Source organism: Malaya genurostris, chromosome 2 (assembly GCF_030247185.1).
Source record: "Malaya genurostris strain Urasoe2022 chromosome 2, Malgen_1.1, whole genome shotgun sequence".
NCBI lineage: Eukaryota > Metazoa > Arthropoda > Insecta > Diptera > Culicidae > Malaya > Malaya genurostris.
Window position 1 is genome coordinate 211831927 of NC_080571.1, and position 19641 is coordinate 211851567.

General features: G+C 36.0%; 1 protein-coding gene across 1 annotated transcript in view; it reads right to left on the reverse strand.

Annotated features, from left to right (window-relative positions):
* Window positions 1–573: 573 nt before the first annotated feature.
* LOC131429116 (uncharacterized) overlaps window positions 574–19641 on the reverse strand; it is a 74183-nt gene continuing 55115 nt past the window's right edge. Inside the window, exon 4 of the mRNA XM_058593162.1 lies at window positions 574–2924. Within this exon, the coding sequence (XP_058449145.1) occupies window positions 900–2924 (2025 nt within the window). The 3' untranslated portion in view covers window positions 574–899. The remainder of the gene's footprint in view (window positions 2925–19641) is intronic.

Genomic DNA, 19641 nt, shown 5'->3' on the forward strand with positions numbered 1-19641 from the left:
AAAATTATGTAAACCGTATCAATCTGATATTGAGTTAATACGACTCAACTGTAGAGTAAATATAACTCATCTTTAAGTATTTTTCTTGCACGTGCCTTACGGAAACTACTTAGAGCCACTTTACCTAAAATTAGGTTATTGAACGGAATCCCCGAATTGGGTGAAATGCGCTTAAAATTAGGTTGTTGTGTGGTTCCGTGTAGCTTACTATTTGTGATGAAAAGCGAAATATTCGAAAAAAGCGACGAGACATACAAATCGTCACATCAGCTGATGCCCAGTAGCTATTCCAACACATTCACACTTGGATGACATCATTCATACAACTTAAAACGAAGACCTCCTACAAGGAATTTTTAATAAGGTTATCAAAAAATACAACTCAAAATAATTGTGAGAGAATTTCAAGATAAATTACAACGATTTAATCCCATGGGTTGGATAACTCAGAGGCTATGAAGCATGGATGGGGAACAGGTGAGACAGTAATTGTTTCGAAACAAGCATCTAATTTATGGCAAATAAAACAAACATTGTACATAAATTAAAACTTTATTATAATACATCGAAAAAAATTCGCATACTTTCTTACAATAGTCGCAAACGGTTTATCAACTAGTTAACAATACATCTGCACTTCGATACCAGTTCTCCTAAGCTATGTACTACAATCATAGGCAAGGTGTCATTGTGGATGGAGGGCGACATCGAACTGAAAATCTAACAATTTCTTCATAATTTGCACGATGAAGAATATAAAGCAGGTGAAGCGCAGGTGTGAGCGACATGGAGATTACGCACGAAAATAATAAATAGTGCTATTTACGTCTGGTAACTTGTATAATAAGGTACACCGTCGATTAAATCACAGCCCGCAGGAAACTGGTTTGCCCCCCAGGCTAATAACTCCTTCCGTCCGTGGTTGCCGGATGATGATGATGGAGATGCTCATGGGTGTACTCGATATGCTTGCTCGAATAGGCCGCCCGGTAATCGCGTTCTACGGCTCGTTCGTAGGCTTCGTGATCAGTCGAGGAGGATCCCTGCATGTCTCCCGATTCGCGCTGATGACGATGGTGCGCACCGTGGGAGGAGTAATGGTGATAGTCTTCTTCCTCGGGTTCCCCGTGGTGATACGTTGGTTCGTGTGATGACGGAGCAGGACTGGGACTGTGCTGCGCCTGATGGTAGTATTTATGGTGTTCCGATTCGTGAGTTTCATCGAACGAAGGATGTTCTGGGGTGGAAGCGTAGTAGTGATGGGTTTGAGGATGCTTGGGAGCAGATGATTCGGAATAGGTTGGATGTAAGTGAGAATCGCTTGGGAAGCTATACTCAAGGGTGTTGGGTTTCGAAGAGTATCGGGTTTGGTGCTCTTTTTCCGGATTTGGCCGGTAACTTTCGGGTTTTTCGTAGTACTGTTTGTGACTTGTTTCGCGGGGTCGTTCACTTTGCTCTGTGTAACTCAGAGCTTCGGAAACCGGAGATGGGTTGGCGTAGTATGTTTTGTATTCATTTGGAGTATATTGGGGCTCTCTGGTCTCAGCGTGAGCGTAGGTTTCCTCATTATGGATTGGTTTTCGGTAGTCATGATCACGAGATTCGTACTGTTGGGTTGGGGACTTATGTTCGTCGTATTGTTCAGCATGATCCCGATATTCATATTGCCTATAATGCGTGGCAGAATCTTTCGATTCCTCCACTTCCCTATGTTCTGGGTCATGGTTAGCACTGGTATAACTGCTCGGAGTTGGTTTAGTATAGTGTTCCGAGTATTTTTCAGATTTATAATGTGGCTTCTCGGAATAACTGTAACTTTCTTGATTGGGTTTTTGATAGTGATATTGTTTGAAATCTGGATGTTCGTATTGAGGATAGGAATCCTTCACCGTTTGAAAATGACGAACTGGAGGGGAAGATTTGATTTGATGATCTTCATAACGCGGTCTCTCGAAGTGATATTCATCATTACTTGATTGTTCACTCGCACTGAAGGTAGGGGTTGTGGGAGGAACGGAATACGAAGGTCTAGAGAATTTTTGTTTGGGATACTTTTCATAGCTTTTTGGATAAAACGCAGATTTTGGATGTTTGTAAGAATGGGAAATAACTTCTTCTTCTGGAGTTTGGTGAATCTTATGGTATTCCTGACCATCGGAAGAATGAGTCTCGATTGATTGTTCGGTTGTATAGTACACACGGTATCTACTTCGCGGTTCATGATTAGTTTGAATCTCTGGAATTGAATTCGAACTATAAATGTTGGTACTGCGCCCTCTGTGGGCCTGTTCTGGTTCACTATAATGAGTATGTTGTGACACGGAATCAGGTGCAGCCTGCTTTGTTAACGCAGCACGGTTTCCCATATAAGGGTTATAATCCGCTCCGACATTGAAAACGGAATGCACGGGAAACGATCGAGTGAACTCATGGATATGCTCATTGTGATCCGTATGAGAAACTTCTTGCTCATCTGTCAGTAGATGAGAATTTGAGTTGGAAGACCTACTGCTGAACGAACTGACCGTTGGGGAAGCTAATAAATTCTGAAGTGCCGTGGTGCTATAGCTGGGCACTGTATTCACCGGAGTTGTCTCTGTTACTTTAATAATTTTCGTTACAGGTACTGGAATCGGTTTATTAACTGGAATGGGAATGGGTATAGGCTGTGGAATCCGAACGGGATATGGTACAGGAACCTTAACTGCCACGGTATTGGTAATTTTGACAGTTTTGGGTGGAACTTTATGTCGTCCCACGAAAGTACCGAGATCAATCAATTTTTCACTGGCTTGCTCCAAATCGGTAAAGTTTTGGTTCATCTCGTTGATGACTCGATGTTGCTCCTCGATGGCATTGTCGCTGTATGATCCCGTAGCCGAAATGTGATCGAAGCTTCCGATGAGCAACGTAAGTAGAGTAATCTATAAGTAAAAATGAGATCTTGAATTAAATATATTCTCGTTACAGATGATGTTGTTTTGCATATTGACACTGATGCTAAAGCCTGAAATGAAATAAATAAGGAAATTGATGGATGATCGCAAAAGTTATCTACAAAATTATTTCATTTGGTTTTTGCAAAGACTGAGTGGAAACATATATTGGTGAAGCCAAATGAATGAAATACTTACAGAAAAGATGATTTATTGGAAAATGATATACTCAGAGACAGGACTCTAACCTGCATTGTTATGCATTCCATACATACACGCTACTATTTCGCCACCCTAAGCCTTGTGATAGACACAGATCTGTCACACGACTAGGCATGGTAAAACGTACATCGAATCATCTTTTCTGTAAGTTTGTTCATTAATTTGGCTTCTTCAATATATGTTTCCACTCAGTGATTGAAAAAACTGAACATAGTTATGGCGACTTTACGTCAAACCAACTAAAATTAATAAATCGTACTTCATTCGGTTTCGAAACTCCAACTGCAAACTTTAATAGTAAAGTACGACATTTATTGTTACTAGCCAAATGGAACACAAATCTAGCACTAAATGTTCTGATGATTTTCATGAACCCGTTTTAAGACATTTGATACATTTGTTGAGTTTCTGCACAAGCTTCTGGCTTGCAAGTAACACATCGCTCAATAGGTCGTGTGACTGACACAGAGATGGCGCTATCATTGACAAATCCATATTACGTTTATGAAGAACCAACTTTCAAAAATCAAATGTGTGAAATTTCATGACATTTCGATTAGTCAGAAAAAAGTAACAGCTTAGTCAGAAAAAAGTAACAGCTTATTATTTCTTCTTGATCAACAAAAACTGTATAAGCACACCTGTTACACTTCTACAATACCTTTGGCTTCCATGGCTATAAACACTTGCTACTCCCCCCTCTTTAGAAAAATTTTAAGGACATCATTATTTCCACGTAGTTGCTCAAAAATTTTCCATCTGATAATGATTATTTTATAACGAAAGGCTGTTCAACATTATAACTATATTCTTACTATAGAATAACTTTTATATATGATTTATTTTACCCCGAATTTAACAATTTTGGTCGTTCACCGGGGGGGGGAAACCTATAGAATAACAATTCAGTTAATACAAATGTTGTTGTAAACTTATTTCCATCACCTTGAGTCGACAGTTTTCTCAATTTACATAAAAAATGCACATTGATTGTATGATTTCGTCAATTCAGATCAATGTTGATATACTTATTACCCCTCCCTCCTGTGAATATTTTTATTAACCTCACTTAGTTGGTAGAAATATGCTGTACTCGTAAATAAGAATAAAAAGCATCGGTGCGAAGTGTGATAGGAATCCATTCAGTAGTTTCGGAGTTATACCGTTACATTCCTCTTTTTAAAGGTACTTGCTACATACACCCCTCATATAACCATATCTAAGGTATGGAAAATGTTTGTATGTTCTTCAAAAATTATCGATTCTTGTCAAATTTTATGAATTTTTTCATGACCAGGGGGATAGCAAGTGTCATTAACAGGGGGTAGCGTAGCAAGTGTCATTAAAGGGGGGTTAATGACACTTGCTACGCTTCCTCTCCTATAAAAATACATTTATGACTATTTCTGAAGAGCAATTCGTGCAGTAGTTCCGGAGTTATGCCGTTACAAACATTACACTCCATTTTTTAGAGGCACTTACTACACCGTTCCCTCACGAATATCCTTATAATCATATCTAAGTAGCGCAAGAAGTATCTATGGTCTTCACAAAGTACCGATTCTCGTCAAATTAGATAAACTTTTTCATGACCCCCTTTGATAAGGACACTTGCTACGCTCCCTCCCTCCATAAAAATATTCATATAACCATCTCTGAAGAGCAAGAAGTACAGGTGCAAAGTTTAATAACAATCCGTTAAGTATTTTCGGAGTTATGCCATTACACCCCTCTTTTTTAAGGCACCTGCTACATCCATCCCCCATATAATCATATCTATTATATGCAAAATATTTCTATAGTCTTTAAAAAGTATCGATTTTCGTCAAATTAGACAATTTTTTCCATGACCTCTCATATTAAGGACACTTAATACGTTCCCTCCCCCATTTAAATACCCTTATAACTATCTCAGAAAAGCAAGAAATAGCTGTGCTAAGTTTGGTGGCAATCCATTCAGCAAATTCGGAGTTATGCCGTTTTAAACATTACACCCCCCCTTTTAAAAGTATTTGCTACATCCACCCCTCGTATAGTCATATTTAAGGAATGCAAAATGTTTTTATGGTCTTCAAAACGAATCGGTTCTCGTCAAGTTATATAAATTTTTCCATGACCACCTCCTGTTAAGGACATTTGCTACACTCCCTCCCCTATGAAAATATCCCAAGGACCATTTCTGAAATGCCAAAAGTGCCTGTGCCAAGTTTAGTGGCAATCCGTTCAGTAGTTTCAGAGTCATGGCGTTACAAACATACAAACTTACATCACTTTTTATATACATAGATTAATCAGATTTTTCGCATTGATATGTGCCAATGGATAAAACATGGATCGATATCAAAACGATCATCATCTGAGTGGACTGCAGCCGGTGAACCTCGTCCGAAGCATCCAAAGGCACAACAGTCAGCTGGAAGGGTTATGCCTTCAGTATTTTGGGCTGCACATAATATAATCTTCATTGGCTATTTTGAGAAAGGAAAAATAATATAAAAGTGAATACTACCTAGCGCTGCTACATCATTTGAATGCAAAATTGAATTCTAGTAAATATTTTAAACTTTGCTTAAGATGACAAATTTTTTTTCAAATTTTTGGAAACAATAAGAAAAACTCATTACACTTATATCATTCCCGATGTTCAACTGTAATTTCGAGTACGAGTGTAATTTAGTTATTAACTTTTCGTTTGAGTGTTTGAACAGAATGATTTTACAAGGATAATTTTTTTTAATATTACCAATTAATTCTGTTATAAATTATAACAGAATTGAATGGTAGTATTGAAAAAAATTATCCTTTTAATTTAGTGTTTTAATTTAAATTCGGAATCCGTAGTGAGAATTCTGGTTCAGGAATTCAACTTCAGTATTCTAGAACAAAACTCACTGAATTCAGAATTTACTACCTTAATTCCGTTTTAGAATTTAATTCCTAAATTCGGTTTCAGGGTTCATTTATTGAATTCAGAACCTGCATGCTGGAATTGAACTCGCAACTTGGGCTCTGGAACTAAATATTGGAACTGGTTCAATTTCTTGAATCATGTTCGAAATTCAATTTCAGAATTCAGCTCTAGAATTAAACATCAAGCGTCTCCACAGTAATTGAATAATATTTTTGCCACTTACATTCAGTGTTGGTGATTGCCGAAAATTTTACAGAAGCTGCTCGATATTTCTCTACATTCTACACAAAATTTTCAATCCGGTAGAAGATGCTATAAAAACTAGTGTCTTTCAATGCATGAACCGTGAGAGATTATTTCTACATTTCTTCGCTTCACTTCTTACTCTTAGTATTTCCCGGCCCATAAAAAAAAATTACAATCTGGTAATGATCGGTGCTGTGTAGAATTTACCAAGAGAGAATCGCAATTTGACAATTATCGCATAAAATCGAAACGATGATTCGACTTGATGATTCTCATTCTAGGTTGCAATATTTCAAAATCCTTGTGTGGAGCATTCACATACATTTCATTAGACACAGCTTATACAAAGGTTATATGCACACAGTTAGAATAAGCGGCAATAATAAAATGATTCTATCGCAATTATCTACTGCCCATATAGAATCGGAAACGAGAATAAGCGACCGTTTGTTGCTTCAGAGAGAATCCCCACAGCAGCGTGCTAACTCGTGATGCTCAGACAGGTCTTCAAGAGAAATTCGTTCTCGCACTGTTGTCCATTCTATGTTAAATGAACCATGCCGGTTTTTTGTTGCTGAGATGATATCCGTCTCTCTTTGATGGCACTGATTGAATCGTGTGGAGAGTTGGTAGAGAGCATTCTTTGATACGATAAAAACCATCCTTGCTTACATTATCCAAAGCGGTTTCATCGCCTTGCACAAACAGATTGAAACTACGAGCATTATTTTTTTTAAATTACAGAATTCTAGAAATAAATTCATGAGCTGACTTCTTGATCTGTATTCCGAACCTGAATTTTGCTACTGAACAGTCCATGATTCCAAATTCAGTACTTTAATTGAGTTCCAGTTCCTGAAAGGTCGTGAACTCAGGTTCTGGTTTAGATAACTAAATGGTGGTAAAAAGTACTCAATAGTAGTGAACATCGGATAAATTTCACAAAGCAGCTCTTTTTAGAACCATTAAATTATTCCCAAATAAATAAACAAACAAAAAAAAACAATTATAAAATTGTTTGTTTAATTGTTTTACACTCATTGGTTCAGCGTTATTTGTGTGGTAGAATATGGGTGTTGTCAATAAGTCATACTTTAGTATAGATGCACCGTTCCAATTCTGGAAGCGAAACAGTGAAATAACCAATCAACTAATACAAACGATTATTATTGGGATTATGAAAGAAGCATGTCAGTTTTATTGGTATTCACATTTTCGAGTTATGTCTTTGACATTACCCACCCGCCTTTTTTCAACTGGGGGTCATTCGTTTTCCAAAACTATTGCACGTTTCAAAATGAACTAAACGGCATTGGTGGAAATTTTTTATTCTAATTCCGACCATAGCAAATTTGATACAGAATATGACACTGCTTTGCTTTTTGCTTTCCGCTGATTGGTTATCAATAAACGATGACACCAAGCATCAAGTTTTCAGAGCCGCCATATTAAAAAAAAAAGATTTTGTTTATAAAGTTAATATATGTACTTTTATCTGTAAAAAGTTTAATTTTGAAATATTTTATTAATAATATGTGGAATTTTTTTCAAAAAGCACGGCCTTAAATAATGTTTTTGTGAACGGAAGTGGCAAAGCCTTGGTATTACATTCCTGTAGTGGAATTTGACCTTCTGTTTCACTTCACAGCCGATTCAGAGTGTACAGAACCATTGCATGGCTAGTTCTGCGATTCTACTGACACTACGAATCCTTCCAGGTCGAGGCCCGAACATACGAAAACTGGTTTGTAAGACCAGTGCCCTATGCATTGAACCGCCAACCCGGGACGAAGTGGAGTGGTAATAAAAACATCAACCCGATACAATAGGCACAAGATAGAAATGTTACTTGGCTACTTGAGAAATATGGGTTTACAATCAGTTGCAAATGTTTATAAAAACACTTAGTTTAGAAGAAGTTTTGAGAGGAGGGAAATGACATTTTCGTGACAACTGGAACTTTCAATTTTTGATATTATTGTCAAAGAATATTTCTGTGCTTTTTGGATCAGACTGCGCTTATTTAGATTACGAACAATCAAAAAAATTTTCCACGCGAAGATTAAAAATTTTCCAATATATTCAGTACTAGAAAGATAAGCCTGATCATTTTAAGAACAATTTTGATTTTTTTTACATCGTTTATTTATACCCGGCTTTAACCTAATTTTGGTCGTTCGCCGAGTTATAAGTAACAATTTCGATAATCAAGATTGGAAGTTTTGAAAATGGTTTTAGTTTAAAGAAGTAAAAAAATTACAGTGATACTGGTAAAACGAGATAATACAAACAAAAGCGACGATTCAACTCATTGAAGTTTTTAAATGATATAAGCGTATGATGCAAACTGATTTCCACCAAAATTAGGAACTGTGACTTATTCTGTGACGTTTTTATTGATTTATATCGAACAGCTTCTACCTACCCACAACATCATCTATTGGAAAACAGTGGAAGTAGTGCTATACGTATTAAACATTTTACCGTCACTGCTAACCTCAATTCATTTGACAATTCAGCAGTCCTGTTTACATGCTCGTAAGACAACTTGGCTTAACATAAGACAGACATAAGGCAAAGTCCATGAAGGAAGTACTGTCGAACTGTATACAAAAACTAATTTTCATGTTTGACTTCCGAGCATACTTTAGCGAACTGCACGCGACCATAGCGATGGTGTTTATCGATATGCTCGGTAAGGTATTACATATCGACGCATGTATAATTGCTTCAAAAGTAGATTACAACATATATATTTTTTATCTTTTTAACAACATTGCAACAGTGGGCTTCACATGTTAGTATTATGTAATAACAACTTTTCATTGTTGATTGTAATCGTATTTCTTAAGTTATATATGTCACCTTTTTTGATCACCGTCAATAAGCCACCTAGCAACATTCGTTTTGAAGAGAAATTCTGAAGAATTCTGAACTCATTGAGAGTTAGTCATAACAGTAAACGACAAACAAAAACATTCTCTTCCGTCTGGTGTTAAAAATATTGCTCTATTAGTCATAATTCACCACCGGTTCCTATTCCTTCTCTCATATGGAACTTATACAGAGTGTTATTATTAAAACTCGAATATGTTTTCAGTTTTAACTTTTATTGCTAATCTGAGCATAGCTTCCAAAGTTTTGCGGTAGATGATAGTTTGTTTGTTGAATTATGTGCTATTGAACAACTTTTTTAAATATTGAGAGCTGCTCATAGAGAGAGAGGAACGTGCAAAAATGCGTCTACTCAAATTTGATGTATAAGCTACCTTGCCTCTTTTTTTTACTAATGAGTTGTCAAAATCAACGTATGAAAATGTAGCTCGCACAAAAACGAAATACAAATTTATCCCTTGCAAGCCTAACAAAATCGCAGAAAGTGACCAAGTAATCGACTGTGACAAATGGGGGCTTGAGAAATGTCTAACAACTGTTAGTAAGGGAGAGAACCAAAGCCATGATGCTGCTGCATTCAGACAGAAAGCTAACGCTTTGACACGTAATGCTGCGCTTCACTCCAGAAATTAGAATACCTCACAAAACAGTCAAAAAAAAAAAAACGAGCAGTACTGTCAATTTACAAGGTAATAAAAACATCAAACCGTTACAATAGGCACAAGATGGGAATGTTACTTGACTACTTGAAAAATACGGGTTTACAATAAGTTACAAATGTTCATAAAAATACTTAGTTTAGCAGGCGATTTGAGAGCAGAGAAATGAAATTTTTGTGACAACTGGAACTGTCAACTGAGATATTAGTGTCGAAGAATATTTCTGTGGTGTTTAGATCAGACTTCGCTTATTGACATTACGAAAAATCAAAATTTTCCACGTGAAGAAATTTTCCAATATATTCAGTACTAGAAAGATTAGCTCGAACATCTTCAAAACAATTAAGATTATAATTTTTGAAAATGGTTTTAGTTTAAAGAAGTAGAGAAATTACAACGATACTGGTAAGACGAGATAATACAAACAAAAGCGAACAAACCAAACGTTTGGAGTACAAAGTACAGAAATACGCGAAGTACAAAATACACAATGTAAAGCCTTAAAACTTACATATCGGCTAAAATTGTCAAGTCCAAAAGGATCGTGGTGCTTGAAGGAAAAAAACATATGTAAAATGAAGATTTCTTATTTATTAGCATACGCTTTTCCATTCTTGTGATAGACACGACTCTAACACAGGACTGGGTTTGGTAAAGCGTACATTGAACATGGTCTAAATCCTAGCCGCTTCACGACCGGTATCATATATCCAAACATCCTTTCTGACCTTTAGACAACAAACACCAGTCTTCTCACTCTATACTTATTCTTCCGCTCTAGATAATAAATAGAACCAGATCTTAGCGTCGCGATTGACATGGTTTAGTCGTAACTAAAAGTTACTTAACAGACACACCTTTTTTCCTATCCGCACAATTTTCTCCGAGATGGCTAAATCAATTGAAACAATCTTAGATTCGTTTGAGAGCTACTTTTATGTTAATAATAAAGTTCGAAGTTCAAACGGCTGACACTTGTGATTCTGGAGATATAATAGTATGAGTGATGTAATCGATAAATCTATCCACTTATTTTTGTTGGAGCTGGTTGAATTAATTGCAACAATTTTAGGTACGTTTGAAAGCTAATATTAGATCATTTATCGAAATTGAAGTTCTAATATCTGATACCTTCGGTTCCGGGAACGCATGTGTTCAAGTGACATTACCGACAACCCGCAGTATTTTCATACCACTGGACGAATTAATAAGACGTTTTTCAATCAGAGAAGAATCGATAGTAACAAACACCGTTTTACGGAGTTGATCTCCTGTTGTTTCCCCTTATCTCATACGTTCACCTTCCAAAGAATTTCGGGAGTATAGTAACATTAATTTTTTGTTTTCTTGCCAATCTTCATGTTAAATTTAACGAAATTTTGTTTTTACTATAAAAAAGAAGAATTGTCTAGATTCAAATAAATTTCTCTTCGAACGAATTTAAGTTTCACCTTGTCGTGGCGAAAGAACAACTGGATGTTTACACAGTTGTCAATGTTCCAGATATATTTGTTATATACCATATTTCCTCACTACGACATACACTATAACAAACCAGTGCTTTGGCAAGATCAGAGTTGCAAATTGTCAGTCATGTCAAATGACCTTGACAGACTGACTAAAATCATCGTCAACTGTAATCGGTACGGTCAAAGTGTCTGTCAAATGAGATACTCGATGGTTCTATGACCAAGTAAAAGTATATCTCTCATTCTCCTATTTCCTAATTCAATGAAAGTACTAACATAAGGAGTGTATCGAAAATAAGCTATCCATATACATTTGTGATGTACGCATGTATTTGTGGTGGTTTTTTATGCACAGATCACAGCATGCTGTGCATTTGCTGTCAGCTTTCGTTTGTTTACTTGTTTGTGCGGTTGAAATTCTGCGTTTTCAAAATGTCGCGTATTAAAAGGGAAGTGAAAATTAAGGTTCTGGACACATGGCTAAGTGAGAAGGGTATTACTATGCGAAACTTTTAGAAGCGGTTTGGAATTCATCATGTCAGTGTTAAAATTATCATTAATAAGTTTGGGGAACACTATTCTTTGGATGAGCTATCAGGAAGAGGCAGAAAACCCGGTTCTTCCAAGCCGAAACTGGACCAGAAAGTTGTATCTCTAATCATGAAGAACAAATCAATGTCAATACGTGATTTGGCCAAAAAAGCAGAAACGAGTGTCGGAATGATCCAGCGTATCAAGAGGCGAAATCACCTGACCTACAAGAAGCAGAAAATCTCGAAACAAAGGGTAGAACAGAAGAAGCGAGCAGTAACAAGGGCCCGGAAATTGTATTCGCGTCTTTTTCAGTGTCCGGATGCATGCGATTTGATGGACAATGAGACCTATGCAAAGGAGGACTCAAAAACCCTTCCAGGTCCACAATACTTGACTGTCGTCGTCGGGAAGGATGTGAGCGATGCGGACAGGTCGATTCAAGTGGAGAAATTCGGTCGAAAAGGACTGGTATGGCAAGCAATATGTTCCTGTGGTTTGAAGTCAACCATTTTCTACACTACCGGAACTATAAATGCAGAAATCTATCGATCTGAGTGTCTCCAGAAAAGATTGCTGCCTTTATATAAGAAGCATAGTACACCTCCACTGTTTTAGCCGGATTTAGCGTCGACTTACTATGCCAAAACCACTCTCAATTGGCTTGCGGAAAAGGGTATAAATTTCGTTGAGAAAAATATCAATCCACCAAATTGCCCTCAGCTTCGATCCATCGAACGTAACTGGGCAATCGTGAAGAGGGTCTTCAAGAAGATTGGTAAGGCAGTTGAGAACAGGCAGTAGTTCAAAAAAATTTGGACTCAAGCGTCCAACAAATGCGATACAACACTTGTCCGAAACTTGATGAAGAGCGTTCGATCAAAAGTTCGAAAATTCGTGAAGGAATAACTTAAATTCATCCGGTTTTCATTATGCTCAAGTTTAACCTCGTACAATAAAGGATCAATTTTTAGTTTGAATAAAATATCATTTTTTGTCATAATTTGAAACAAAAATTTATGGATAGCTTATTTTCGATACACTCCTTAAACATAAATTGATAAAGTTCATTGTTCTTTGCAAAAAATCATCGGACTTCGGAGTTGTAAATTAATTTAATTCAATGTTTATGCTGTTTGATTAATATTTAGTCACATCGTATAATCAAGCTGTGGCAGGAGAAATGAAGATAATATCAATCGCATTGGCAATTAATGAGCGTCCTGGTGAGTATAATATCAAGAGAATTTACGTTATGACAGATCGACTCTCAGACACTCAATATATGATGATTGGTAGAGCCTGGTTGGCAGCAGTCCAGTGACATAAGCTTTCCAATCTTCGTCGTGCAAAGTTGCTAGTTGATAGTGACATTTAGCAGCTCTGATCCAGATTTTGCAGATTTCACTTGATTTTCGTATTTTCTGCATATGCATGTGAAATAAATCGTTTAAAATCGTTTCATAAGCAGAAAAACGAGAAAAGATATCTGAAAAGACATTACGCCATAGTGCAATTACAAAGTTTCACTCAAGTAGAATTACAATTTACGTATATAAATATGCCCTACACCCTCATTGAACATAACTCAAAATTGAGTGACACATCGCTCAAATTCATTAAAAGTGCACGTACTCTAAACTTGAGTTACCACCTATTTACTCATTTTCGAGTTAAGGGGCGAAATTGTCAAAACTTGAGTAATTTTTACTCAAAATAAGGAAAAAATATTTTGTTCAAAATTTGAGTAAGTTCAACTCAAAATTTTAATTTCCTTGCTCTCAAAATGAAGAAACTTTCCTTCGTTATTTTCATATACAAAGTTATTCTTCTTTCTTTTGAATGCGCAAAATAGTGATCCAAAAACGGTTCTTTTTTAACGGTTTGGAGTCAAAATTAAATTATTTTGATATCCTCATGTTGGGCTTTTCACTACGCATAACTGAAACCACAAAACATCGATGATTGATTCATGTTTTCAAAACCGGATCTAGAAACGGCACTGGAAAACGACGTATTCTTGCATTCTTTATTTCGATAAGAATATTCCAAGAATGAGAACGGTCTGAACTGCAAGAAGTATTTTTTTCACTCAAATGTTTAAAAACTCAACGCTTACTCTAATGTATGAATAAATGCGAGGGAACTCAAGGCAACGAGTTTACTTTACTCAAATCCATACTCAAATTTTGATATATTGTTCCAGTTTATGAATTTGAGTAATCGCAACTCAAACCATGAGGTGTGTTGAAAGAGCGTGTGCGGCCTCAAGTTATTATGCACGAGTTCTTAATCACGTCTTACTTTACTATGGAACGCCTTATTCTAAATTTACTATGTACAGAAATGAGTAGAACTTAATCGTGGGGGGACGGGTATAGCGTGATGGGATAGTCGATGCCTATCACGCAGCCCACCTGGGTTCGATTCCCAACCCCGCACATAGGATCAGAAAGATTTTCTGGTCCGAAGAGGTGAATGACCTTAAGGTGTTAAAACCTCTATAATTGAAACAAAAAAAAAAAAAAAAAAACTTAATCGTCAGCATCATATTTTTTTTCTGTACCATCAGAAGTGTTTTCAGCGATTTATGACACAAATTTCAGTGGAATGAGATAACCACAAATAACTTAAAATATGAACGAGCATTAGGGCGAAATTCAGTGCCAAACTAAGACGCGCAAAATAATGCGGAACGATTCATCGCCCAAAGAGTGTCGTGCAAAACCGACTGATAGAAATACGAAATAAACTCAGTGATTGAGCGCAGTGTGCTTACGACACATTTTGTTCGTTAGAAAAACAGGTACTTACTATGTATGTTTATAAACCATGAGTGTTTTTAATTGACTAATATGAGGAAGACACAATTGTGCACATTGTTCAAGATGATCAGTTTAGTCATTCAATTAAGCCACCTAAAATTGATTTCTTCGTCTGATTCCTGAATTTAATTCCAGGCTTGGAATTTAGTTTCAGAATCCAGTCTCACAACTTGGTTTTAGATTATTGGAAAGAAATTAATAACTGAAAATTTTTTGGAATTGGTTTCCTGACTTGATTTTTCAACTGAATTTAGTTCCTCGATTTATGTTCGGAGTTCAAATCCAGACATCTGATTTACGATTTCAACATCAAAGCGCTGGAACAAAATTCAGGATATAAATTTTAGATGGATTCTGGAACTAGTTGTTAGATATCCGAACATAAATCGAGGAACTAAATTCAGTTGAAAAATCAAGTCAAGAAATCAGTTCCAAAAATTGTTCCAATTGAAACCTGAGTTTTGGATTCCTAAAGTAGAACTTAATTCCTGATTTCAGTTTCATAATTAAATTCTTGATTTTCAATAATGAAACTTCAGAATTCAGTTCTGCTGCATACTGGAGCTGGATTCGGAACTTGGATTCTGGAACAAGAACTTGGAACTGGCCCGATCAACAGAGCATAACAGGAATCTATCAAAATTATATCTGATCTTGGTCTGATGATCTGATGTTTATATTTCATTATGGTATAAATATAATTCTAAATCAGAAACAAACATTCTGATTGTATTAATTTTGTAGCAAGTCTGGATATTCTATCAAGGGCCTTTTTATTTCTGGAAAAAATATACTAGATAATTGAAAAAATGTACTACTTTAGTTAAGCATGTTGTTGAGAGTTCAAATACTTTTGTCGATCGTGGTTTGGTTTTGACTTTTAACACGAGTAATGCTGAACATTAACAATAACAGCTGAAATGTCGTACTAAATTTGTTACAAATTTAGATGTAATATTGATATCAATTTTATGAAACAATTTTGTTATTATCTATATCACATTGAATTGTAATTTCTTATAGTTTTAATTATAAACGAGCCCAAGATTATGACTTATTTAGATATAAAAATCGAAACAACCTCAGATACAATTTTATTAGTCCTAGTTAATCGAGGAGTTCAGTTTTTTTATTCAAGTTTGAAATTCCACTTCAGAATTCAGTTCTAGAACTAAATTGCAACCTGGACTCTGATATTGGCTTCTGTTTCAGAATTATAAACTAATTTCATGTATTGAATTCTTGATTGGGATTTCGAACCTAAATTTTGCAACTGAATTCTGAAGATCAGGAGTTAAGGTTAAGGATCAAGAGTAAACCAAGTTAACTTGTGTTGGTAATTTGTATATTACGTACATTTTATTTGGTACGTATATCATAGATCTATGTATTCATATATGCAGTGCAACCAGTTTATCAAAGTGGCTTGCACTATTGAGTTTCAAACAATCTTTTTTAGCAATCATTTATTCTCAAACGAATGTTAAGCCTGACTTTTTGGATGAAATATCAGTTTTGAAAGTTAGAGAAACTGCTTCAATGCATTTGTATTAGATCGCGTCACACAAAACAAACAAAACTAAATATTTTCTGTTACAAACATTCCATATCCAATGCCTTTCGCATGTTAAATTAATGGTTCCTATTTTGCGGGTTTTTCTCGAGCAGTTTCAAGGAAAACGCAAGAGTTTTAGACTAAGATTTTTGCAATTTTAAGCAATCAGCAGAACTGATTGGTTCATTTTTTAACCATATGGAAAATTTATTGATTAAAATCAGGAAAAGAAGCGCCGGAATTTGTTTTCACGCACACATTGTTGGCATTACTCATACGCTTGCAAAGAATCCTTAATTGAATATGCAAAGAGTCCTTAATTGAATATATCAAACAGCTACCGGTTATGCTTGTAATATTAGGCCATACTTGAATTAAATTTAAGAAATACCTTACCGATCGTAAACAGCGCACATGTACGGCACTTTGTTCGATCGGATGGTTTCTGAGAAGTGGATTCTTTCATATCTAGGTTAACTCAATGATAGAGCAGGCTCGGGTTAGAAAAATTTGGAAAATCTCGTTTTCGATGTTTATTTTGTCTGCCTTGTTCGATTTGTTTCTCAAAGAGTAATACAGTGTAAACAGTTATTAATTTGTGCGGCAGAGTAGACCACCGTTAATCCAATGCGACATTTCAACAATAGTTGAATTTATATTAGTTTTGGGTAAATAGTTTTTTCAAAATTAGAAAATGCCTTCGGCATCTTAGGGCTTGAGCAGTATACCTTTTAACTTGTATTTTTAAATAAATAAATACAAATTATTAATTTGGAACACGGCATTCTGTTTCAACAAATTGAAACAGATGTGAGATTTGTACCTAATATTCCTAATCAACGATCCGGCTTAAATGCAAATCACGGTATTCGTATAAAATCGCTCAAAATATGAAAAACAGAAAATTGTTCAAGTTAGGTAATAGAAAATTCTTGCATGTAAACAGTAATGGTATTATATTGAAAAGCATTTAGAAGGTATGTCTGTACGGTGATGAATTTTAAAGCTTGTTTTTCTCAAAAAAATCTTTTATAAAGGTGTTTTGGTATACTGTTCAAGTATAATATTTTTCAAAGATTTGTTAATTCCACAAAAATCGTGCTTTTCTAGAAATCACCATTAAATTTTCAAATAGAAGTTCAACTGAACAAGCAAAGCAAAGCAAAGCAAAGTCTTGGCATTACATTCCATTTGTGGAATTTGGCCTTTCTGTTTCAACAGACTTCGCAACCGATTCTTAGTGTACAGAATCATTGCATGACTAGTACTATGGATCCTACTGACACTAAGAACCCTTCCAGGTTGGGGCTCGAACATACGACAACGGGCTTGTAAGACCAGCGTCCTATGCACTGAACCGCCAACCCGGGATAAACTCAACAAAGACGTGTTATTGAAACTATTGATTTTTTCGCTTTGAACTTATTTTGGCTGTCGAACACTATTTAATAACTGTTGCATAAAAAAATAGATGTATCATTTGTGAAACATTTTATTTCGGTTAACGCCATTAAAGGTATTGAAAGATGTACCTTCAGAGTGGTACACAGTAGAGAGTTCAAAGTTATTACTTTGATTATTGGATTACTTTGTTTATCTTGAAATATCACTTAGAAATGTATCTCAGCATTCGAAGATATGAAACTATCAAGAAGTATGTTACGATATCTTGAGTTAATCACTGGTAATTTTCTGCAAGCATTTAAATCCTTTTCGCACAATTTCTTAAAGCGCTTTCCCACACAAACGATTGCTTTGAACGCAAGCTCAGAAGACTGTTCACATTTGTTTCACTTGATGATCGACATAAATTTCAAAATTCATATCGAAATTCGTGATTCCAGCAAGGATTTCTTGTTAAGGCCCGCTTCATGACTATTTATTACTACTGACATCCAATTATCCGCTGAAATTATGTCTACAACATGACAGTTACGGTTCGATAAGTTCACGAGAACAAATCAACCCCACTGGAACTAGAACTGTCCAACCGTTCACTAAACTTATGCATGGTCAATATCTTCCATTAGTCATGCTCCAGTGACTTTATCATACGAGTTCATACACTTCCACATGCTTCATGAGTCCATTCTTCAAGTCATTGTAGCGCATAGATTGGCCGATGTTTTACACCAATGCCTAGAATCCACAGCTGCACTCCACAAACACACATAATGATTTTATTAACATACAATAGTTTTTCGCGAATGCCACAAGAACTTACAGTTTGCCACATTTTAGGGCGTCTCACTTTCAAGGTTTCACCGCAAACACTATCTCCCCTAATGACCGCAATTCAACACACCACTCAGTCCATTTGTTCGTTTAACGTAGTTCGCTTGTTCCGGTTCGTCTCGCAAAATTAATCTGTCGCTGATGAGAAAAATGTCTTATGGTCTAGTCCAGGAACACAGCATCAAAATTAACTTCGCAACGGGGCGTGCTTCTGTTGACGTTGCTTTTGTTGCATGGATTGGGGCCAGCGACTCCCACGAGGAAATGTTTGGACGGAAATTGCACTGACTACTGTTTGCAATTTCACCCGGGTGTAACTCTTTTATACACTTTTCGCCAAAAACAGCGGTGGGCGGCGGTGACGACGGTGTTAGTAGCTGCCCTTTCACTACCATAGGGCTTTGCTGCAATAGGCGCTACCGGAGACGATGCCACTTCACACCAGTTCCTCAAACCTGGCAGCCCACAAAACCGATTGCGATGGCGCTTGGTTTTTCGGCAGGAATAGTATTGTACTCACGAAGCCGGGCAGTTTCAGCACGGTCTGCTGTCTGTGACTGCTAATTAGGTCATTATGGGAACCTAGGCTAGTAATAAATTATTGTAAAAATGAAGTAATTCGTTGTTTTTCATTACCATCGCCAGGTTAGGTATTGAATATGTTTATTCACTCTTGAAACGCACTAATAAACTATAAAATTGTTACACATTTTTCGCATATAAATTGTTGTTAATACGTATTTGGCTTACATCAAGACTAGTCATTTGTTACAAAATAAAATGGTGAAGATATTTAAATGCATAATCATCAATCGTGGTTGAATCTTATTGAATTTGTTCTGAACTACCACTGCAACAAATACACTATTTCAAAATTGAATTTTCATTTTTACAATCATAGAACAAAGAAGCAAAACTGTGGGTTAGGCATAAAAGAAGTATTTATTTATCTCACGTTTCAACAAACAGTTTCGAACATTTGGAACTTTTAGCGTCAGAATAAGTTGCACAATAGCACGGTTTATTTGGTTTTATCTTTCTCATTTATTTATATTCATTGCATTTGTCAGATGAATCGTATGTATATTGTAATTCATTGTAGTTATATGGAAACTTAGTTTCTCTATTAAAACTTAGTTTCTCTATTAAAAATGTAG